We start from the raw sequence: 25,118 nt of genomic DNA on the forward strand, positions 1-25,118 counted from the left end.
ATGAAGTCTATGAATTACTACTTTTTCAAGAAATCTGTTACAATTCTTTTCCATACATATGTGAGCTCATAGTTGTTTTCAAGTAGTCATCATTTGGAAACTTGTTTAGTGAATAGGGAGTAATAATGTTTAATGGACATATTGATCATCTTATGCAAATAGATATTTTTATTTTTTAAATATATATTTTATTGATTCTCTACAGAGAGGAAGGGAGAGGGACAGAGAGTCAGAAACATCGATGAGAGAGAAACATCGATCAGCTGCCTCCTGCACACCCCCCACTGGGGATGTGCCCGCAACCAAGGTACATGCCCTTGACCGGAATCGAACCTGGGACCCTTCAGTCCGCAGGCCGACGCTCTATCCACTGAGCCAAACCGGTCAGGGCTCAAATAGATATTTTTAAGTAGAAGTCTCTCACACACATTCTAGAACACACCTGGAGCTCAGGTGAGTTTACCTAGGAGAAAAATAAAGTCATCAGAGTTGAGACTCTTGGTAGGACGATTATAGAAATAGAATATATAACTCCCAAAAGTGTAGATGGAGGGAGTAAGTAGATGAAAGAAGATATAGTTCACTGAAAAAATCAGGAATAAGGGTGGGAGGGCAAAGAAAAGGTATAATAATTAGAAAAAGTAATATGCCAGACAAGTAGATCTTAGAATAAAGATACATAGTTTATACTAGAAAAATACTGATCAAAATAAAGATGTTCTAATCATGTAAGTATCAAATAGAATAGACTTTAAAAGAAAAAATTATTATTTAGGAACAAGGAAGGCTATCACATACTATATCAGAAAAGCAGAAGCAACTAAAGACAACAAATATCAGCAATATAGCCTTAAAATATTAGGTTGAGCCATATAAAATTGTCAATATTTGACTGACCTCCAAAAGCAGTAATTTCATATAAAGTGAAAGTCAATAGAATTATGAAAAATTAAATTTCGTAAAGTGTTATTTTAACATGCATCTGTTACAAACTGGTTGATCAAGTGACCAAATAATTAATAATGAGCAATATTGAGCAACATGATTAAGACGCTTTATAAAATCCACATATTTAGAATTTTATCTCAACTCTTAAATAATCTGCATTCTTTTCAAGAAACATTTCAAAACTTGAACACATACTAGGCCATAAAGGATATCTCAGTAACTATCAAAGAAGTGACAAAACATATGGACTATATTCTTTGACCCTCAATACAATAAAATGAGAACTCAATACCCTCCTCCCAAAATAGCCCAAAATACTTTTGTATATTTGGAAACTAAAAGTGGTTCTAAATCATTCATAAGTCATGATAGAAATTAGAAATGATGCCAACCTGGTTTATCATGATCTGATTTCCCCATATTATTCAGTCAGTGTAATTTAACATCTGGTAATGCCAGGCAAACTAATATTGCAGACTTCAGGAACAAAACAAAAAAAACTGAGTTTTCAGTGGGGAAAAAAAACTATAAAGCCTTATTTTACCTATTTGCCCATAAATTTTGTGTCTGGATTTTATTCAGTATCCTCTCCATTTTCTTCCCCAGGGCTCATCTCAGAAGTGCCCCCTCTTTCTTCACCGTTGAAAAGCCCACAGGCACATCACCACCGTGTGGAGTGCTTCTCATGTGGCCCTGAGGCCCGCACCATCCAAGGCTCTTCTGAAAACACCTGCACACTGTGGGCTACTGAGGGAAGCGCCCTGGGGATATGTGGGGAGACGACAGAATGGCCCCTCACAACACCAGCTGCTTTCATTTCCCACGGTAGGTTTCGCAATCCATAATGCAGTGGGGCCTTGACTTACGAGTTTAATTCGTTCCGTGACGGAGCTCGTAACTCAAATTACTCGTATGTCAAATCTTAAAGTGAACGAGTGAGACACGTGATGCTGGGCTGATGTTGTGGCGTTCACTGTGACGTTCGCTGCACCAGCTAGCGGTGGGGTATCTGAAGCTGGCTCGTAACCCGAATCTTAGCTCGCAACTCAAAGCAAAAAATCGGCCGAGAGACGGCTCGTATCTCGAAAAACTCGTTAGTCGGGACACTCGTAAGTCAAGGCCCCACTGTATCACATCTAAGTTAGCCCTGGCAGGTGGTCTTGTTGCACCAGGGCACCTCGCTACTCATGGATGTGGGTGGGTATGACCCTGTCTCTTTAGAGTTCCAGGTAAATGGATCAAGCACCTGCTGAGAACAGCATCTGCTTCCCAATCAAGAGCAATACACATCTGAGCAGGGGAATGTGTTTTCCTTCACTGCTCACTCCCCAGTCCAGGTAAAACACTTTCTTACAATGCCACGGGCATTAGAACCCAGGGGGCAGCGGGGAGGACTATGCAGAGGTGAGCAAAACTAAAATCCCTTCTTTAGGACTTCAGTTAGAAAGACCTAGGGATTCCATCTGCAACATTCTTCCAAGAATATCACAATGTCAATGTTCCAAAGAAGTCTAGAGCCCCAGAATCGGGGTCTAGGATACCAGAGAAAGGATGGAGAGGCAGGCCCATGAGTCCTGGGGTTTTGTATAAGGGTAAAGGCTAAGAAGTAGGAAACCAAGTGAAATCCTGTGAACACTGTTGAATCGGAATAGCATCCAAGAATGTCCCATTTCACGCATTGGAATGCCTCCCAAGTAAGCAAAACCTTGAAGCGATATGACAATGTCAGGTAATCAGCTCATCTCTCTTTTCCTCTCTGTGACCCGGGACACACTCTGAATGTAGTAGGGCAATCTTTCTGAGTCAGAGGCGTGGGCCAATCTGTCAGCCAGTATTTTAATAACGTGGATAAGGAAACCAGAAAAAAAAAATAGGCGCACGTCCTTGCCGTCGGGGAGAGGGCATATAGATTTTTTTCTTTCCGTATGAATTTCCTTCCATGTCATTATATTAGAAATAATGTAATGGGTAAAAGTAATCATTGTATTAGACGAGATTCATCCACCACCCCAATCTGACCCTGTGGTTCAAAGGGAAAAGTCCAGCGTAAAGAGTCGACCTCGGGAGGAAGTCAAGGAGAGGCACCAACCTTTACACAGACCACTCAGAGAGGTTGCGAAAAGCAAAACTCCCTTCTCAGTGTTCTCTTGTTCTGGAGCCCCCTGGCCCTCTCCTGTCAGAGAAAAAGAAAAATCACCCATTCAGGGTAACTTACTCTGCTCTTGTTGGAGACATTTCACTTTGAGATGAACTCAGCCTCATTCGGGTCAAGACCCAGTCAACTCAAAGGCTGTTTCCACCCTCTCTCAAGGGGTCACTGGTCCCCTCCTCCTTCCCAACATGGTATCTGGGTGTGGAGGAAGTTGAAATACCCTTGTGGCAGGGGTCCTTCGCTACAAGCTTGTCTTGTGCTTAAAGGTCCCGGGCTGTTGTTTACTTAGGTGTGGCTAATCTCACGGTCCTCCTTGAGCATCCTGCTGGCATCTCCTGGCAAATCCTCAAGTTCCTGTGACCCCTCACATCATTGGGTCCCCGTGCTTTGAGGTCCTTGGCTTCGTTGCCCTGGCCACAGGCCTATGCCGGACACTGCTGCCTTCAACACTTTGGGGGCCTCTAACCAGAGCAGACAGGGGACTCTCGGCCATGAGAAACCCTTGACTCTGGCTGTTCCGCCACCTCCAAACCTTGGGACACACAGTGGAAGCAGAGAATGAGCCAAGATGCGCTGACTCTCCCCCAGCCTTCTGGGCTTCCTGGGAGGGTTTCTGATGCCTCATCAACCCCCTGTCCCAGTTTTGCTTAAGCCTGGTGGGGTGGCGGTCACTTCTCAGTGACCAAGCTGAGATGCTCAACGCTGGTTCTACCCTGGCAGAGGTGCCCTCCCATCTCCCGTGGCAACGCTTTCGACTTCCTCTTCCGGTCTGGTAGACATCTCTCCAAGTCATTTCCTCTGCCTGCTCAGCACCAGGGTTTGGATCCTGCTTGATCTAGCCTGGCTCTCTATATGTTCAAGGAAACCTCTAGAAATGTAGAAAGCCCCCTCTCTCTTCACAAAGCCTGATTTGCACCTCGCTGTGGAGTCGACATGCCACCTTGAGACTGGGACCTGCATCTGAGTCACCACTGCTGGGGGCCGCCCGGAATGGTGGGAGCCCTGTGCCACCTGACACAGTCTTGCAATCCACACCGCAGAGGGAAGGTCTCCAGATTTAACATTTTCATTCACTGTAAACAATGCGTGAGTTGAAGTTAGCACACCAGGAGCTTCCAGTTTGTAACCTTTGCTAGAAACCCCATCCCAGCGCCCCAGCACCCCAGCACCCCAGCACCTTCTACCCTTGGCTGTGAAGTTTGTCCCCAGCCTTTACAGGGTTACGACCCAGAATGTGTTTCCTGTCACACAGACAACCATAATGTTTGTAAGTTTAGGAAGAGTGACATGATGGACTGTGCGTGGATACCAGCGTGAATGAGGCAGCAAGCGAAGACCTTCACCTGGGTGGTATCGCTTCTTCTCCACAACAGCCTGCAATTTACATGTAGACCATTATCCACACTCTCAGATGCAGTTACCTGGTTCAGGGACGGCAAGTCCCGAGCCTGAAGCCACAAAATAGAAAACAGCAGCGCTAAGGAGTCGGCTCAGGCATCTCTGACCGCAACACTTCAGCTCTTTCTATCAAAAGTAGACAACTTCCCCCTGTACAACCCTGAGGCTCTATGCGTGCAAACCAGAAACCCACCGGACACTCTGTCCTTCCACGTCAGTTACTGGTGACAACCTCGAGATAACGCATTTTGCGTTGCAGGCAAATTCACGCACCTCCCAGATATTATGCTTCCTACAAGCACCCCGGGCACCTGCAGACACCAAACAGGAGGAGATAAGCCAGTGATGGCGAACCTATGACACGCGTGTCAGAGGTGACACGCGAACTCATTTTTTGGTTGATTTTTCTTTGTTAAATGGCATTTAAATATATAAAATAAATATCAAAAATATACATCTTTGTTTTACTATGGTTACAAATATCAAAAAATTTCTATATGTTACATGGCACCAGAGTTAAGTTATGGTCTTTCAAAATGCTGACATGCTGAGCTCAAAAGGTTTGCCATCACTGAGATAAGCAAAGTAAAGAGAGGGCTGGCGTGTGCTCGGAAGAGGCAGGCTGGTAGAAAAGTCAACATAAACGGCTGAGAATGAATGGGAGGCAGACACTCGGCTGAGGAAATGCTAAGAGGTGTCTCCTTTCATTTCTTTTTTTTCATATCTGATTTACAGAGAAATGTCACTTTTAGAGCGGCTTTTTAAAAAATGGGTTCCACTTGCTGAAACTCACAGGACAACATTAAATCAGCAGATGGTAGCATCCCCTAGGCACGTCTTGTGAGGCCCATGTACTTCCTCCTATCTTTGCATCATAATTCTCGTCCTCCTTTCCAAAAGTTTCCGACATCCCTCTCAGCACACGCAATTCTCAGACTCCCTGCACCCATATCTCATCGAGCAATTTTATTCCGATGCAGGAATAAAGTCCGGTCGGACAGGATGCTGCAAAGGAAAGAACCCATGCTTACGTATTCCCATAGGCTCTGTCAGTCACTAGATTTATTGCCAGCCCTTAAATCATCTCTAATTCTCAGCTTGTGTCTAGCTCCATCTCATGTTCTTCCAAGTGTTTCTATCATGACTTCTAAACTTAAAACAATAAATTCAAAGTGAGTCTTTTCTGAACAACATAAACTGATGAACAAAAATAGAACCAGAGACATAGAAGCATCGAACAGACTGTCCAACCGATGAGGGAAGGCAGGAGAGGGGGATGGTGGTCAGAGATCAACCAAAGGACTTGTATGGATGCATATGAGCATAACCAATGGACACAGACAGTAGGGGGGTGAGGGCATGTGTTGGGGGGTGGGAGCAGCCGGGGAGAGGTCAATGGGGGGAAAAGGAGACTCATGTAATACTTTAAACAATAAAGAATTTAAATTAAAAATAATAAATAAATAAAAGTGAGCCTTTTCAAGAGGCTTATTGCCAAGGGACGTCTTTGTTTCTACATGGAAGCAGCGGGTGTCCCCAATTAACAAGTTCAAAATGGACTCTCATCCCCCACCTTCCCACACAACAGCTGTTCCTCTCCCAACGCCCCCATCACTCTGCAGCACCATCCTCCACCCTCTTGTTCAGGTCAGAACACCAGCAGGTCTCTTGAGTCTTCCTTTTCCTTGTCCCCTCTAGCCAACACATCAGCAAGTCTTGTCCAGGCTACCTCCAACCCCCCCCCCCCCCCCGCCCCCATCCCCACCCTCTTTTCTCCCTTCTCCCAGGGAGCTATCCCAGGGCAGGCGACCATCACCTCTCACCCTGGATGAAAGCAACCACTCCCCCCCGCCCCCCCGATGTCATCCGCCCCCCCCCTCCCCTGCCTCCCTGCTCCCTCCCTCCTCACTCTCCAGTCTGTTTTTCATAGATTAACCAGCCTAATCCTCATAAAATGCAAATCCAATCATGGCATTTCCCCCTGGCTTCCCATTGCTTGAGAATAAAAATCTGAAATCCTGAACATTTCTTGTGAGGCTGTGCCTGACCTGACTCTGGTCTCTCTCCAGCCTCCTTCCTCCCATGGCTCTCTCTCTCCTCTCCCCTCTCACCACTCTGGCTTGTTTTCTCCTTATTTATTACAAGCCCTTGAGTGTCTCAAAGCCTTTACAATTGCTGTTTCCTCTGCCTGGAATACTCATCTTCCAGATTCTATCTGAATGGTTTCTTCTTATCCTTCAGTTCTTAGCTCCTAATTCTTTTGGCCAAGAACGTTCCTAACTACCCCATCCTTGATAGATACTCACTCTGTCTCCCTTGTTTATTTCCCTTCATAAACTACAATTGCTTCACTTATATATTTACTAACGAACTATGTTGTTCCCACTCTAGCACCCAGCAGAGAGCCTGAGGCATCACAGAACAGAAAACGAGTGTTGAATGAGCAGAGCCCACAGACACCATCCTACAGCCCCAATAAAGCACACAGCAGAGTCCAAGCGAGGGAAATGTCACTGCCTGATTGTGAAAGCAAACAGCTAGTTAAACTTACAAAAACATGCTTTCTGTTAAAATCACAGAAGATATTTTCTAACTCATTATGCTGAGCTGGGGAGCGACATGCAAAGATAATAAACACATTTAATTTGAAACAGGTGGCAATCTGGTCAGTTCCCCACTGGTTGCTTGACTTGGGGCCCTTTGAAAGCATTCTTGTCTCTTTGACGTCTTCTGAGTATAATTTTTATGGGCCAGAATGGGCTCCGGTGGTGGTCACCCCAGCTCCCCAGTAGTCACTTGAAGACCCTATTCATCTTGACAAGACAAAGCTTACCTGAGCACATGAGTCCTTGGGCCCACACTCATTTGCATATCTGTCTGGGTCTGGTACATGATTATTCTTAGCTACAACTTTATACACAAGCAACTCTAACCCTAATCCAGTCAGCGGAAGAGTTTTGTTTTTCTAAAAAACTACCCAGCACACAGAGTGCTTAAGATGGATCTTTTGAGAAGAGCAAGTAGGGACACTGTTATTTCTAAATACTTAATTGTTCTTTTCTAATTCTCACCTTTAGGGTGCTGGTTTTGTGCTGGTTTTCAGATTAAGTTTCTTTGGCTTTCAGGGGGGAAAAATAAACCCTCACTAGATGTTACAACTTGGTGTTTCTGCAGATGGGCTGACTGAATGATGCCAAAACAAAATCATATCCTGCTCTCTGAGCCCTTACTGTAGCAGAATATTTTTAATGAACCCCAGATGCAACCTTCATGGGTACAGAATCACCCCCTTGAGTGTCTGCTCATCACTGTAGATCTGGGCTGATTAAACATGTCCCCCAATTCCAACTCTCTCTTCCACATGGTTAATATTTGGAATCTACTGTCTTTTGTTTCCCTCTACCTTCACCTAATACTTTGTCATCCATCCATCTATCCATCCATCCATCCATCCATCCAATATGAATTAAACCAGACACAGTCCTGCATACTAGGGATACACTGGTGAACAAGATCGTGTCTATGACCTCATGGAACATAAAATCTAATAGTGGATATAGGCATGAAGATGGACTGTTTATTGCACAATTGTTCATTACTAGATAGAGATACTATATGTTAAAGGTGATAGAGGCTGGTGGGAGGGCAAGTCTACATCTAAGAGTGAGAGTTGAGGGGTAAAGTATCTCATAGGAGTTCACCAGGAGCAGAGGGGTGCAGAGGAAAGTGGTACATTCCAGGTGGAAGGACAAACACAAGCCAAGTCACAGAAGCCTGAGAGCCCACAGCATGTCCCGAGCACTGGGGTGGTTCTGCTGGTGAAACAGCACTAGGGGAGGCGTGGAAGAGAGAATGGAGGAGTGAGCAGGGTCAGATCAGGAAGGACCTTCTGGGTCTCACCAAGTGGGGTGACTTGGATTTTTGAGAGCAGAGAACTGTTTAATACTTCCCCCAAGTGTACAGTAAACACATAATTGATATGATGGGAAATGGGAAAAAAGGAACAGAAAACACAATTTGACCTGCAGTACATTAATCCTATCCCATAAAGACGATATACTAGTTCTTAGATATTTCCTGACCTGCAGTGTTTCATCCCTATAAGAACTGTCTTCTTTCTAATATATATGTGTATGTCTGTTTGTGTGTGCATGCATGCACACACGTGTTTAATTCTTTGGTGTTATCACTGGAAGCATTATACGTAGAACACCTGTTCTTCATGTGTCCTGCTGCTTGGGAGACATTCCCACCCTTTGTCATTATGACTATCTATATATAGAAATGCTTAAGCTACTGTCTGACCGCCTGACCATCTGACTGTCTGACCGTCTGGTAGGTATGACATGCAATGATCACCAGGGGGCAGACGCTCAATGCACAGGCATGGAAACATGGAACAGACTGATGAATCTCAGAGGGAAGTGGGCGGGAAGAGATTAACCAAAGATCTTATTTGCATACCAGAGGCTCGGTGCACAGATTCGTGCACTAGTGGGGTCCCTTGGCCTGGCCTGCAGGGATCGGGCCAAAACAGGCTCTCTGACATCCCCCGAGTGGTCCTGGATTGCAAGAGGGTGCAGGCCAGGCCGAGGGACCCCATCAGTGCACAAATCTGTGCACCAGCCTCTAGTATGCAAATAAGCAAAAATAAGCTGAAAGCATCCATTTCTTTTCCTTCCAGATTAAATACATGTTCATTAAGTTGGGGGTCCCACTTCAGCTCCTTCCTCTTCTGACCACTTGTGGGGCCACTCCCATGGGGCTGTTGCATCACTCAACACATCACACCTGATGGTGTGGTTTTTTTATTTTATTGTTTTATGTCTAGAGTTCCCCATGAGAGGAAGAAGGAGAACAAGAAGCATGAAGAGCCGCCTGAAGGCCTGGCCCAGCCTCATGGTCAGCTGCTGGAGAAGGGCGAGGGTGTCCACATCCCTGAGGACAGAACAGAGGACACAGGAGGTGACCAGTCTACTGAGGAAGGCCCTCCCAGCAAAACAGAAGCACGAAAAGATGCCAAAGGTAGGGCCAGCCCAGGGCTAGGGACCCAGTCCTGGTGCACCTGCTGGCATCCTCCGGTTTTATGAAACGGGGTCCTGGAGTAGGAGCCTCCTGGGCCGGGGGCAGAGCAGATGTGAGAGGAAACAAAGTTGTAAACCGCAGCTCTGCAGAGCTACTGCTGTTCATGGCAACTCCTGGCTCAAAAGCTCTCATTTCCAGATTTAAGTATTATCTGGTTTTGGGCCAAAGAGAACCGCTCCCAATGAAGCCAAAGGCTGTGCATGTCAATGAGCTGAATAGCCGCACACTAGGGCCCGGGTCCCTGAGGGTCAGCCTCGTCTTTTCCATGAATCTGACTCTTGGAAGGAACAGCGAGCTCCGTCTCCAAGGGGATGGCTTGCTTCTGGCCAAGGGCCCACAAAGCCTTACCCCATTCATTGCCTTTATTTGTGTAGAGTCAGACGTTGGGCTCAGTCTCTAAGCTCAGCAAAGCACACACCTGAGCCCCGGGCACATCCCTTGAAGGCAGGGACCAGCCACCAGCCAATGAGGTATCTCAAGTAGGAGGAACAAATCTCGGCTCCCAAAGCTCTCATTTACCAACCTTGAGCTAGACGTAGGGAGTAGCCTGTATTGTTTGTGCCCAGAGAGCTGGGGAAGGTGCAGAGGCAGCGCATCCTTGCCTTTCCATCTGTGCCTCAAAGAAATCAAACCTTTGGCAAATACATCTACGTTTCTGCGAAGTGTGCCTTGCTGATCGAGGAGGGAAAAGCCAGAAAGTGTTTCTTAGGTGAAAAGGTATCTTTAAGCCTCATTTGTTAACCGGCAGATGCAGCTCTTTCTGGTCATTAGCATAGACCTATCACTCCAAGTGTTACACGCAGTGACAAATTGCAGTTGCCAAAGGGGATACATCAATTCTCCTAATTACCTTTAGAGTCCCATTCACAGAATCAGAAAGGGTGTCTAGTTACATAGATGCCACTCATTTTTTTGAAAATCAGTTTCAATTCCCTCATAGTCGTCTTGGTTTTAGTCACATTCAGACCAAGGAAAGCTGTGACGACATAAACCAGGTAAGACCGAGGTTGGAAAATGGGTCTTTTGCAAAGCCTGGTCTTACTCCCCAGGACGGAAACCAGTAATTAAGGAGAATTGCAGGGTAAGAAAAGATGCAGCAAAAGTAGGAGAGAGAGGGGAGGGGCGGAGGGGAGGGGGAGAAACCCTTTTATCTTAGTGAAGCCAGTGCAAAGTCTTCGTTGCACATGGAGTTCAAAATGAGCGTCAACTTGGGAGAAACTGCCTCCCAGCTCAGACACTTCCTGAGGCTCTGCCCATGACGGACAGCTTTTGCAGACACCCCCACACAGTTATATGGATCCCCCCTCACTCTCCCAGCCTTCCCAATGCATAGTCCTCTCCACTTCTGTTTAGAGGTCAAAGCCCCCCTGGCTAAGTTACCTTAGTTTCCTGAAGCAACCATTTACACAAAGGCAGCTAAGTGACAAGAACGGCAGAAAGTGCGAGGACACAGAAATGGAGTCGTCTGGTCATTCAGTGACTGTTGAGCATCCACTCTGTGTCAGGCACTGTTCCAGGTGCTGAAAATACCTCGGTGGATGACATTGATGAAGAAGGTCAAAGAGACTCACGCAGGGAACGCATTCAGGGGCCCATTCCATTCCCCAACTGGTCTCCAGCCTCAGCCATGCTGGGGGACGGTGAACTGGAGCACCGCCCCCCCCCACTTATGGTCCAGTCTGGGCCACATAAATACCTCGGGGTGTCCGTGCTGCTCCCCGAGGGCAGGGCTGTGGGAGCCTGCAGCTCCGAATCCATGTGAGCTCATCTGGTTCTTATTTTCCTCCCACTTGAAAATGATTAGCATTTTCTTCCAGTTGGGGGGTTCCTACCCACTTCTGACCCCAAAAGGCTCAGGAAATGACAAAGCAAGTTTTCCAACAGATGCTTTGACCAGCGTCAGACGGTCCTACACAGCTGCCAAGTCGCTCTCGCTACATCTTGTAGGCCTGGCACGTTACGACGTCAAAGGCGGCCTGAGTGGGTGGGCCGCTTGCTTGTGGAATGCCCAGCTGCCCTAGGCGGTTGGCCCTCAGTGCCCAAGGAGACCCCTGAACCCACAGAGCTTGTGCTGGACAAGAGATCCTGGCAGGAAAGATCCATGCACATAAGATGTAAAGATTGGCAGTGGAGTGGTGTGTGTGTGTGTGTGTGCGTGTCAGTGTGTGTGTGTGTGTGTGTGTGTGTGTGTGTGTGTGAGAGAGAGAGAGAGAGAGAGAGAGATTTATTCAGAAATATTCAAAAAGAAATGGGCTTCCACAGCAATTTTTGGAATCTCTGTGCAGGGAATAGCGGGGTGACTGTATTTGAAGAACCTGCTGCCACTCCCCAACCAGAAAGCCACGTGTTGCACGAAATGTGAACCACAGCCCTTGCCTATCACCCGCTTCTGCTCCAGGGTATCTGGGGAGACTTGGGAGATTGCAGATCAAAGGGAGCATTTGCTCCAATTTGTCGGAGGCAGGAAAACACATCACTGAGACCAATATTGAGTAACCTAGCATCCTGCCTACCCATGCTCACCGCGACTGGATGGGTGAGCCCTGCATGACTTCGTGTTTTTGTTTCTTCTGAAAAGAACAAATGACTGAAAAAGGAAGGAGAGTCGATAGAGCAAAGGCTCAGGAAGAATGCTGTGTGGCTCTGTGCATCTCATCCCAGGTCTTAGTGCCTTGTTTTTTTTGTTTTGTTTTCCTTTTGCAAGATGGAGCTCATCTGACTCAGAGCATCGAAGAATCACACATTAGGAGAGATCTTAAAGGCTGTAGTCTGGCCACTGCAGTCTGACACATAGTAGGTGCTAAATAATGCTTGAGTTCACCAATGGTGAAGTCATTGAGAGAAGGAAGCAGCCTGGGAATGTATGCTGGCAGCCCTGTGCAACATTCCTGCAAACGGTAGTTCAATCACGTGTAAATATCACCCGCGATGGACCGCCTATTGGTGGTCCACACCTGACCCCCACCCCCTACTGTGGATCCCTGGCCAAGTCCTTCAGTTTCTCTGTACCAGGACTCCCTCTCGGGTGTGTTAGTGAGCTATTCCCATGTGTCCAGTGATCACAAACTTAGCAGCTTAAAACAACACTTGCTTTTATCTCACTTTCTGTAGGTGAGGGGTCTGGGCACAACTTAGCTGGGTCCTCTGCTCAGGGTCTTACCCGAGGCTCAGGGTCATTGACAGGATCCATTTACTTGCTGCAGTAGAACTGACAGTGGCTTTCTCCGCTTGGTGGCCCAGTGGGTTGGAGCATCATCCCGTACACTGAAAGGTTGTGGTTTTGATTCCCAATCAGGGCACATACCTAGGTTGTGGGTTCAATCCCCAGTAAGGTACATGGGGGCGTGGGGGAGAGAAGGACAACCGATTGATGTTTCTCTCTCACATTGATGTTTCTGTCTCTCTTTCTCTCTCCCTTCTTCTCTCTAAAATTAACAAAAACATATTATCAGGTGAGGATTAAAAAAAAAAGCAAGCCCAGCAAGACTTGAGTATAACTTCTCAACCCTCTTTGAAAGGGCTCACCTAATGAGGTCAGGCCCACCCAAGATAAGTTCCCTTTTTATTAATCTAAAGTCAACTGATTAGAGACCTTAATTACACCTGCAGAATTCCTTCATCTTTGCCATAAATGTAACATAATCAGGAGTCATATCCATATTCATAGGTCCTACCCACACTCAAGCAGAGAAGATAATACAGAAAACGCATAATTGGGGAAGAACCCTGGGGCCACCTTAGAATGTTGCCTACCACACCCTGTCCTGGAGATACTGAGGGGACCCGTCTCATACGGTTGCTCTGAAGACTAATGAGATAGTGACTGTAACAGTACGTGACCAGCCGGCAGCAGCTGCTATAATTATTTTAGCATTTTTGAGCATCTGCTCCATGGCAGGCCCCATCGTAGGAGCTGGGGATTCGGAATATAATAACGCCAACATTGCTCTGAAGGAAATCGTGGCATTTCCCTGACACTCATGTTCCCTCGCCCCCACCCCATGCGAAAGCTGGCAAACAGCCACAAAGCTTTACTCCAACTAAATGACTGTTGGATGCAAAGGCTCAGAGTTTTCTCGGCCTGTGAAAGCCACGGTCAAAAGAAAAAGTGCTGACTTCAATCAGATACTGTCACCCACGGGATTATCATTTCCACCCTCAAGGGCCGCCGGCTTTGGCCGCGGATTACGCAGATGGACTGGAACTCTCACCCGGTGGTTCTTGGCCACGGCTGCACACATTTCAGTCACCCGCAGGGTCTGGGCAGCTCCCCTCTGCCACAGCTCGCATGCCTTTGGCCTGGGGCGTGTCCTGCATTGGAATTGTTTTTAAGCCCCTCGCCCCAGGAGTCGCCAACAGTCCACCGGGGATGAGAGCTGCTGCTGGGGCTGAACCGTGAATGGTCTGGAAGCTAAATTCCCCTTAAAGCAGTGGTTCTCAACCTTCCCAATGCCGCGACCCTTTAATACAGTTCCTCAGGTTGTGGTGACCCCCAACCATAAAATTATTTTCGTTGCTACTTCATCACTGTAATTTTGCTACTGTGATGAATCTTCATGTAAATATCTGATATGCAGGATGTATTTTCATTGTTACAAATTGAACATAATGAAAGCATAGTGATTAATCACAAAAACAATATGTAATTATAGATGTGTTTTCCGATGGTCTTAGGCGACCCCTGTGAAAGGGTCGTTCGACCCCCAAATGGGTCTCGACCCACAGGTTGAGAACCGCTGCCTTAAAGAGAAACTGCTGAGAACATGACATGCCAAAGAGACATGAGCGGCAATAAAGCATTTTTTCATTGGCTCCCAGCAAAGATATTGAAATTTACCACACATCACACCTTTTCAAGCCACTCTGCTATTAAATATACATATATTTTATTGATTTCAGAGAGGGAGAGGGAGAGAGAGAGAAACATCAAAGATGAGAGAGAATCATTGATTGGCTGCCTCTTGCACGCCCCACACTGGGGATCAATCCTGCAACTCGGGCATGTGCCCTTGACCAGAATCAAACCCAGGACCCTTCACTCCACAGGCCGACGCTCTATCCGCTGAGCCAAACCGCTAGGGCCCCTCTGGCAGACAGCCCACCTACCAGCTGGGATAGCGTTGAGAAAAGCTTAAAATGCCCACCTTGCCCAGAAAGCTGCTGGTGCCGGCTTGCTTTCTGCTTGCTCATGCAATGCGTACTCCGTCACCTACATGTATGAAGCACCCACTGTGTGCCAAGCTTCATGCCGGGTGCAGGGCTTCAAAGATCTGTAGGACCCAAACTCTGCCTCCCAGACCTCGGCATCTAATGCCAAAGATGCGCCTAAGGACGGGGAGCATGGAGCTCGTTGTTAGGTTACGAATGCTCATTTTCAAAACTTCCTCAGTCTTCTCTGACCCTGTGTATTTCCCTTCAGGGTTTAATCTCGTCCAGAGCGCAGCCTCTTTCCAACATCCCTTCCTGCTTCCCCCGCCAGCATCCCTCCCAAAGAAAAATTACTACCAAAGATAAGAACTGAAAAATGGCCCAAATGCTCTCATTATTTCACAAGGAAAAAGAGCAACAGGAAGCGGCAGCCTCATCTTCCCCCACCCCTGTAACCTCCAGATCCTTCTCGGGTACCAAGGGGCACACCTCCTGAGCTGGGTGGACGCGGGCCCTCCTCCTGCCGGCTGGTCCTGGAGGAGCGGTTGCCAGCGCAGCATCAAGCAGACGCGATGGACCGGAGGCTCTGGCAGAGCCCACGGAAGCTGCGTTCCTCGGGGAAGGGAGCACTGAGCCAGGGCAGCTGTGCGAGACAGAGAGCCACGTGCGGTCCTCTGTGGTGACATGAAGACTGGATTCGTTCACCTCCGGGCTGAAGGGGAACTCTGCCCCCAGAACATCTCAGGCTCCTCCAAAGCCCCGAGACACAACCCGGGACAGTTCAGCTGGAAGGAAACCAAAGCTCCTGTTCAGACAAAATCTTCCCCAGCACCCCCCGCCCCCTCCTCTGTGTCACACACACTGACCGAGAGTCTGCCATGTTCAGGACATCGTGCGAGGCTGTGCTAGCCGCCGCCACCCCTCCCACCAAGGGAGGCTTTACAATGTCAGCGTTCCACGACGACCTCAAAGAGTAAGTGTTTGGGCTGACCCCACAAAGTCATTTTTTAACATATATTTTTATGGATTTCAGAGAGGGAAGGGGAGGGAGAGAGAGATAGGAATGTTAATGATGAGAGAGAATCATTGATCGGCTGCCTCCTTCATGCCTCTCACTGGGGATGGAGCCCACCACCCTGGCATGTGACTGGGAATCAAACCTGACCTCCTTGTTCGTAGGTTGTCGCTCAGCCGCTGAGCCACGGCAGCTGGGGACACAGTCATTCTGAGTTGTTTTTTTATACCCCCTCTGACATCCTGGGGAGACGGCTCAGCCAGGCTCACGCACTCTTTTTAAATTCCGTGAGAAGAGCAGTGCTTCACTTCGGGCCTTGGGAGCTTCCCGAGACAGCACCCGGGTTCCCACCCTGGCTCTCACATCAGCTCCTGAAAGGTGGGGGAAGGAAATGAGCACCACCCAAGGTCATGGCTGGGAGAGGAAGACGTCAAAGGAAACAGAGATGCAGGCTTGCCGTTGCCTAGCTCTTCACTGCATACATGTGGGAGACAACTGTCTGGCAGCGACAGGAAGTTAGACGGCACTGAGCTGAGGCGGAACTGCATCGCACCCCTGGACGCTGGCCAGCGCGGAAATGAATGACTAAGGGACAGCAGAGACTCCACTTTTGGGTTCCTTTCTTCCTTTATTTCCTTCAGTCCTCCCGCCCTCTCTTCCTCTCTCTCCCACGGGCCAAACGCGTCCTGCGACCTGTTCTTGGATGGCTTGCAAAGTAGGAACGGACTTACCATTTTTAAATGATTGAAAAGGAAACCAAAACTATATGACACTTTTTCGTGCCCATAAATAAAGCTTTATTGAAACATAGCCGCACCTACTCATTTACATGCTCTCGATGGCTACTTTTGTGCCGCCACAGCCACAGCCGTGTTGCACAGCTGCCATGTTGTATAGTTGCAGCAGAGTCCGCATGGCCCACAAAGCCTAAAATATTTACTATCTGGCCTTCGACAGAGAGTTTGCTGACCTCTGCACAAAAGTGAAAGAATAATTCTGCACAAACGCAGAAAGATGAGAGGGTCGCATGCTTCATTCTTCAGTTAACCTAGTTAAATGGCCATGTGACACCCTTAGTTATCTTCTCTTCAGTTAACCCCTCAGAGTCATAATCAACTCCACTCATGTGGCCTTGGCAAGACCACTTGCCCATCCTTCCCCTGCGGAGAGAGAGGCCCCGCCTGCCCACCACGTCCTCAGCTTCCAGAGAGAGCAGATCAGAACGTCCTGTGGCCTCCATCTGTGTCCCAGGAAGAGCTTTCCTGGCCCTGGGTTGAGGGGCTGCTCCCTTCTGCACAAGCCTCTTGCTTGTTACACTTTGGGGTCAACCCCAGAGACGTCAACCCCAGTCCAGGCGGGGAAGATTCGAGCACTGGGCGTGGGAGTCTGCAATGTGGCGTTTCTCTCCTCGTCTCCAGGAACAGACCTGAAGCTGCCGACCCCCCTGGGACCTGTGTATCCACGGTTCATCTCGAGTCCGAGCTCCAAAGCTGTGGGACGAAGCTGGCAACTGTCTCCTCCCGCAGCAAAGAACTTCCAAATACACGATGTAAGTCTCCCAGCCCCTCTCCTCCCTCGGCCCTGCAGGCTGAGAGGTGCCCCACACAGGGATGAGCTGAGCAAACGAGGTGCCGATGGTTTCTCTTGACCGTTGACCCCATCCCACCCCCATCACCTCCTGCCTCCACGTGAGGCCGGTGCAGAGAGAGAGATGAAGCCCCGAGCACAGGTCATAGTGCGTTGTGAATCTCATCAGGGTTCCCTGAAAGAAGAAAAGTCCTCAAAATCGGACAGTTTTCTGAGGCCCCGAATGGTCTCTTCCCCCCCAGGTACCCCTGTTCTCCCCCAGTTGCTGCTACATTTCCACTGAGTGAGAGGCGAGTCTTTACCCCCTGCCTCACCCTCCGGTTCACAGGCTCATTTTGTTTTGTGTGAGAGGCGTTTTTGGAAAGCTCGGTGGTAATCTAATCCTCTCTCCCCACTGTCGTACCATCCAGAAATGGCCATCAATCGCTCCTCACGTGACAAACCTCTGCTAAGCACTTAGCACGTGACATGTCATCCATCCAAGGTGGTAAAACGCAGGCTCCGTTTTTGAGGACCCCAGGGTGTAGTTGGGACATAACGGGGTAGAGAGACCTCGCAGTAAGTCAGGTGGGGGACACAGACTCCCGGGGGAGATGGTGTGGAAGCCCAGAGGAGGAGCTAGCTCTGACGGGGGTCAGACACTTCCTTGGAAGCCAACACCAGAATTCTGAAAGGGGAGTCGGGGAGGCAGGAGAGGACCAGAGGGGGGCTGATCTGGCAGGAAAGGAGGTGCATGCAGGTTTTGGCTCCTCTGGAAAATGTCCTGGTGGTCATGATGGTGATGACAGCCTTCCTAAACAGAGGCACCATGACAGGTCGGGGAAGGAGCAGACAGAAGGGTCCAGGGGTGGAGGACTCTCTCATCTTTCACGGGATACAGCTCTGCTCTCAGTCGGCTCCAGCCGATCCAGAGTGATGGGGCTGGTCTGGCCCGTTAAGGTCCACTGGCACCTGTCTGTCCGTCCTCAAGGTGGACTCTGGGGCCGCCTTCCTTGGAACAGTCACCCCCTGAAGCCACGCATGTGAATTTAAACTGGAGGCAAGAGAAGGTGACAGAGGCCGCGGGAAGTCCTCTCACCTGCTGGGTCTCACTGTTTCCGTTTGGGATGTGGGATGTTGACCTGTAATGTCCCTAGGGGCCTCCGATGTCAGCTCCTCTGTCCCCGCTGCCTCCAGAGCTGCCATCGCAGTGCCTGCCTGGGCAGTGCTAGAAGAAATAAACCAACACATTCGTTTCCTGCTGTGTGGGAGGCAGGAAATGGTCCAACCCCCTAATTGGGATGAGGTTCCTGCGGTGTGTCCAGCCGCCCACTCCTCAGCACACCCCTACTCCCCAGGTGTCTCAGCGAGAAAGGCGGGTGCACCCGGCCATCAGAAGCCAGGCTGCATCTACCACCACCACCTTGCCAAACATTACCCTGCCTCTGTGGGGCGTAAAAGAAGCAATGCGTAGCCCTGGAAGGTCTGTTCAGTGGTTAGAACATTGGCCCGAGGACCGAAGGTTTGAGGGTCCGATTCCTAGTTAAGGGCATGTATCTTGTTTGTTTGTTCGTCCCCGGGGTCGGTCAGGGCACCTGCAGGAGGCAACCAGTCCATGTGTCTCACACATCGATGTTTATCTCTCACCCTCCTCCCTCCCACTCGCTTCCTAAAGATCAATGGAAAAAATTTCCTTGGGTGAGGATTGAAAAAAAAAAAAAAAGAATCAATACGTAGAGAGAGGCAGTATTTGCTGCGCTTCCTCTGCACCCAAGGGGGAGCCGAGCATGTCTGGGGTGGGCCCTGGGGCCAAGAATCAGGCTGGACCTCACTCACCCTCTGGCCACACACGCAGAGCAGGAAGGCCTCAGCTCTTCTCGAGAAACTGATGGACAGTTTGCAGGACTCGGTTGTTAGTCCAGAGAGGCGAGGCCAGAGGAGAGAGGGCAGGTGAGGGCGAGGTGGCTGGGGACCGGGGAAACCAGTTGAGAACAAGCATCAGAGCAGCCGTGGGCACCCAGCAGGTGGTGCCTTCGGTAGAGAGCAGGGACGGTGCTGGGCAAGGAAGCTCTCTGGCTTGGGCGGTCCGCTGGGCACCCTGTGTCAGTGTCTCTCCAAGTGGAATGCAAACGGGGCTCCTTTGCTCCTCAGTTTCTGATAGAAGTGAGATTAGAATCCCAAGAGGGGACCCTGCAGCACACAATCACACGTCGGAGCCTGCCTCCGGCCTTCGGCAAGGATGGCCATTGGTTGATGTTATTCTTGGCAGCCAGTGCCCCACGAACCATGCCATTCCGAGGCTGAAAACGACCTCAGTCACTGAACCACCATAGAGGTGGGTGGTGAGTCGAGGTCCTACAGTGAGTGGCGCAGTCAGAATAGAACTCGGTGCCCTGACCCCCAATCTGCTGTGCAGACCCAGCAACTCATGGAGCGACGGCCCTTTTCTCTACCTCCCAAGGCTGTAGGCCAGGGGTGGGCAAACTGTTTGACTCGAGGGCCACAATGGGTTCTTAAACTGGACCGGAGGGCCGGAACAAAAGCATGGATGGAGTGTTTGTGTGAACTAATATAAATTCAAAGTAAACATCATTACATAAAAGGGTACTACGGTCTTTTTTTTTTTTAGTTTTATTCATTTCAAATGGGCCAGATCCGGCCCGCGGGCCGTAGTTTGCCCACGGCTGCTGTAGACCATTAAGAAAGGCAAATGGCGGTCCGCCTAGTGCAGGAGAGGCGTGAAGACGTGCCTTTTTAAGCAGTACACCCTGACTTGTGGGAGCTGGTGGGACGCGCTCTCTGGGCTCCTCACCGCAGGTGCCCGTGGCCCGTCCCCCCCAGCAGGGCCCTTTCCGGGACCTCCTGGACATGAAGACGGAGAAGAGACTGGCCGGCTGGAAGGAGCGTCGCAGTCGCTACGGGGACATCAACATGCACAAATGCTATCAGCTCGGGCAGGTCTTCACCCCTTTCCGGGCCCTCGCCACCATGGTAAGCTCGCTTTTCTTCTGGGAAGGGTTGCGAAGTCCTTTGGTGAGACCGGTGACAAATGTCAACCCTTTCCCCTTTTGTGGGATGGATGAGTCCGTTCCGGCCACGCAAATGCTGCACAACCAACCTCCCCCAAACTCAGCGGCTTGCCCATCCAAGCATCTGTGCTTCTCACTCGCTCTTCTGCAGAGAAATAGCCTCATTCCGCTTCTGTTTACTGTGAGCTCCCCGGGCAGGAGGGAGCAGGGAATCGAGAACAATAACCTCATTGGCCACAAGAGGCTGACTCTAGCCACCTGAAGGTCGGTGGCCTGAGGTGGAGGGGGGTCTGAAGGCAGCTGTGATGTTCAGAAATACCCATTTCAAGGGGAGGAAAAAGTCTGGGGAAAGGAGAAGATTCTGTGATGATGAAAGATGGTTCCGTTCCCATCCCTTTATCTCATCTGTTACCTTCTGGGCCCAAGTCAATTCAAGTGGGACCATTCCCAAAGGCATTTCCTTGGAAGTATTATTCTAGCTGTGCATATGCTCTAGCTGTACATGTACTCTAGCTGTACATATGTTCTAGCTGTACATATGTTCTAGTTATACATGTACTCTAGCTGTACATATGTTCTAGCTGTACATGTACTTTAGCTGTACATATGTTCTAGCTGTGCATATGTTCTAGCTGTGCATATACTCTAGCTGTACATATATTATAGCTGTACATTCTTGGGATTCTAAAATCTGGGTGTGCAAATGAATCACTGGGGAAGCTTGGTCCCAACGTAGGGCCCCAGTTTGGAGGGTCTTAGGTGATGCCTTGGAATTTTCTTTTTTAACATATTCTCTCTTCACCACCTTTATGGAGCATGACTCAGTCAGTGCTTCCCAACCCTGTTCACGCCATCAGCACCCCGAAGTCTGAAGGGGTCCATTGTTCAGGCCGCCTGTAACCCACTCACAGCTCCAGTGCGCACATGAACCCAGGCAGTTAATCTTCACCCCCAAGCCAATCAGATCAGAAAATTTGGGGGCAGATCTCAGGCATCAGCATGTTTTAAAGCCTCTTGATACGATGACCAACCCGCCCAGTTTTCCCAGGACTGACTCTCACACTTTTCTCGGAATTTCCCATCTTTTGCCACTAAAAGTCCTGAGTCCCAGGAAACCCCCCAATTTTTGTTTTAAAACTGAAAGTCTCGAGTCCTTGGAATTTGTACAAACCAGACGGTGGGTCCCTCTATCCAGGCATGATTTTAATGCGTAGCCAAGTTTCGAAGGACTGCTCTCTGAACATTCTAGAAATTAGCCCCAATTCCTCATGTCACAGTTGCTGCCCATCTATCCATTCACTAACCAACATTCCTTAGGCATGTACACAGCCTGGAGCTGAGAACTTTGGAGGACCCAGCAATGAAAATCTCAGTCCTACCCCCAAGGAGCTCCTAGTCTACTAGGGATACCGAGTCATGAGCCAAAAACCATGCTGCAGACACAAGTATGATGCCACATTAATAAGAACAGCTCCATAAGTGGATAGACCCAGAAGGAGACAAGGGGTTTCCAAATATGAGCTGCTTTCTGCTAAATCCAACCCCCAAGGTCATGATGAAGAGCAAAGCCTGCACATAGGGACACCCTCTCGACTCACAGTGCCACCTGGGAAGAGCAGATCGGCCATGTATTGGGAGCAATCGTCCCCATGTATTGAGTTCTTACTATGTGCCAGGTATAGTGCTAAAGACTTCCCAGGTCTTGATTCTTGGGACCTCTACCCCATTAACATCATTTTATCAATGAGGACGCAAAAGATGAGGCGTGTTAAGTAACTTGCCAGCCAGTGGCGGAGCCAGGATGAGCCTGCTGTGCTGGAACAGGTGCTCCCGACCTCCGCGCGTTATTTCATTGCCGTTATTCTCTGCCTCGTAGGAGATGCGAAGGCTGGTATTTCCCCAACACCTGCCCATGAGTTTGCACATGCGCAAAATGGGCATCTCGTGCACCGACGAAAGGACTCTCCGAGACTTGCCTTTGTCTTCCACAGAGCTGGGCTGGGGAATGGATGACAACACCCATGAGAAAGAGAAACCAGCGGGCCATGTTAGAACACCTTTATTCCCCCCAATAGTTAAAGCGGCAAAATTTAAAAACATGAAAAAATAAAAATTACATAACTCCTTTCCGGCCCTTTGCTGCAAGGCTTTGCATTAAAACGCTTAAATCCCAGGGATTTGGGAATGCTAAAACATTCGCACACCTGACGTGGATAAGTTGAAGAGTTCCGCCAGCATGCCTCTGTGAGGACATTTGGAGGAGGGTAGAACAATTAGGAGCTGTAATATTCACCTAGAATGGAGTCTTCGGTAAGTACACTTTTCTCAAAAGTCTAAATAGGGGGAGGGGATGGTTACAGTTCAATAAGTCAAGGACCCCACTTTTACCGTCTTTCTGGTCTACCATCCCCAGAGTGTTGGATGATAACCTCAGGATTTGTTCCTCATGGCCAAACACCACATCCTCACATGTGTGCGTACACACACACACACACACACACACACACACACCGAAGGAGAACCTCTTCCAAGAACCACTCAACAGATTTCTTGGCAATGCTCCTTGGCCAGGATGGTAAGGCTTGCCCAGGCCATAACGCCAAAGGAAGCTGGGAAGGTAAATATTGGGTATTTACAGGGAGGCAAGTTCTAGCACCAGGAAAGGAAAGTAGGACAATGGCTGGTGGGAAAGTAATTCAGATCTGCCACAGTGGGACACTGGGTGGATGGTCGTGTGGTTTGCTAGACTAGGATTATTCTTCCGGGCTGGGCTGGAGGCGTATATACCACCATCTCTATGCAAACCTGAACTCCAAGTTGCAAGACACAGACCTAGCAACAAACTACTGGAACTGGGCTCATGGAGAACTTGCCAACAGCCTGCACTTTTATCATTTGTTTGACATCAGGTATTTGCAAACGATGCCTGTTCTTTCTAAAAGCACACCTGGGTCTCAGACCTTCCATATCCTTAAGAAGCAAAACCAAACAGAACCCCCCCTCCCCCCGGTTTATTGTGCCTTGCCGACCAGAACTAACTGTTGCCATACGCTCCGAAAATGCCCAGTGTTGGCATGTTGTTGTTGTTGTTGTTTTTTAATTTAGTTTTATCTGGTCAGGGCACAGAGCCTTCAGCTAAGGAACCCTGTAATCTGTCCTTCACGAAGAACCATATAATTGAGCAATTGCCGTAATCGCTGAGGGCTGCTGTGTGGACAGTAAGCTTTGGGGTATTTCCCAATATTTTTTCTGGAAATGCCAGGAAAGGGAAGGCTCGTGTGGAGTCTTGGGCCCCGGTGTCCTTCCTCCAGGAGTAACGAAGGTGAGGACAGGGGCCTCGGTAAGCCGAGTGGATCCTGCACCTAGCCTGGCAGCATTTCCCAGGCTGATCTGGTGTTTCCAAATATTTTTTTATTGAATTCAGAGAGGAAGGGAGAGGGAGAGAGAGATAGAAACACCAATGATGAGAGAATCATTGATAGGTTGCCTCCTGTATGCCCCACACTGGGGATTGAGCTTGAAACCCGGGCATGTGCCCTGACCGGAATCAAACCATGACCTCCTGGTTCATAGGTCAACGCTCAACCACCAAACCATGCCCGCTGGGCTGGAACTGGACATCTTGGGATTTATCTTCACATCCCTCTCTCTCCTTCCTTCTGTGTGTGTGTCCCACCCATTGCCTCTACCTTCTAAGCAGCTTTCATATTAATTATGTCCGTCCTCTCCATCCGCCCTCCACGATTAGCCTTAGCCCTCACTATCTCTTCTCTACGTTTACAATAGCCTCAGAACCATTCTCCTGGTCAGAAAGATTTTTCCGAAGCACAAACATGATTGTCTCTCCACACCTTGAATGGCTCCCCGTTGTCCCTGTAAGAGCCCAAGTCCTTAGCCTGTCGCACAGGGCCCTGCTTCACCTGTAGCAGCCTCATCCCCTGTTCCTCCCATGCACCCTCCTCCAACTCCCCAGCCTCACATCCATGCTCTTCCCCTCTTCACCACCGGCTGTCCCGGATTCTTACACTCTTACCTCTGCATCCAGTATTCCCCCTGCTGTGGCCGTCCTTCCTCTCCTCACTTCCTGGGGGACTCCTAAGTACCCCTAGGAGTCAACTGGAAAGGCACCTTCTCTGTGAAGCCAACACCCAACCCCCCAGGCAGGGTTAGTGCCCTCTATTTGGCTCCACTGTTCTAATGTTCATCGCAATGAGTTGTGGTTGTCTGTTGTCTGTCTCGAGGGCTCTGCTTCCCTGAAGAGCAGTAATTATATGCATTATTCACCACCGTATTCCCCCATGCCCAGTCCAATGCCTGGCACTTAATGGCTACGCATTAAATGTCTGGCAAAGAAGTGGATGCGGGGGAAAAAACTGCATGGCAGCCAGGCCTTGGAAGATGGAGTGTGGTTTTGCACTAATGTGACAGCTGTTACTAAAGATGCTAACGAGGGAGCACAAGGTGACTCAGAGGTGAGTGTGCCTGTGACCCAGGGCAAGTGGGATGCTTGAAAGCTCCAAGAACCAAAAAGGAATGCAGGCAGACTCCCCTGCCATCGGCAGGACTTCCCTTAGGCAGCACCGTGTGTGTTGTGTAATTGAGGCAGTTCTGCCCACCTTGTAAATCACGGTGTGAGAACGGCCATGTTGCAGCAGGGAGTGAACCGGGGAGGGTTTTGCTTGGGGACCTTCCCCTGCCAGGCTGGGCAGATCATTTCCCAGGTCGCATTCTATCGTAACAGGAATATAGTGCACACCTACTGCGTGCTTGGCTTTTT

General features: G+C 49.1%; 1 protein-coding gene across 1 annotated transcript; it reads left to right on the top strand.

Annotated features, from left to right (window-relative positions):
- Positions 1-725: 725 nt before the first annotated feature.
- Positions 726-22,460, top strand: LOC106697749. Its single transcript, XM_014458863.2, has 5 exons — positions 726-1,773; positions 9,330-9,523; positions 17,165-17,295; positions 20,154-20,303; positions 22,218-22,460. The coding sequence occupies exons 1-5, from the start codon at positions 1,718-1,720 to the stop codon at positions 22,449-22,451; spliced, it is 765 nt and encodes a 254-aa protein (XP_014314349.1). The 5' UTR covers positions 726-1,717; the 3' UTR covers positions 22,452-22,460.
- The last annotated feature ends 2,658 nt before the right edge of the window (positions 22,461-25,118 follow it).

This window comes from Myotis lucifugus, unplaced genomic scaffold (genome assembly GCF_000147115.1).
Source record: "Myotis lucifugus unplaced genomic scaffold, Myoluc2.0 scaffold_100, whole genome shotgun sequence".
Lineage (NCBI taxonomy): Eukaryota > Metazoa > Chordata > Mammalia > Chiroptera > Vespertilionidae > Myotis > Myotis lucifugus.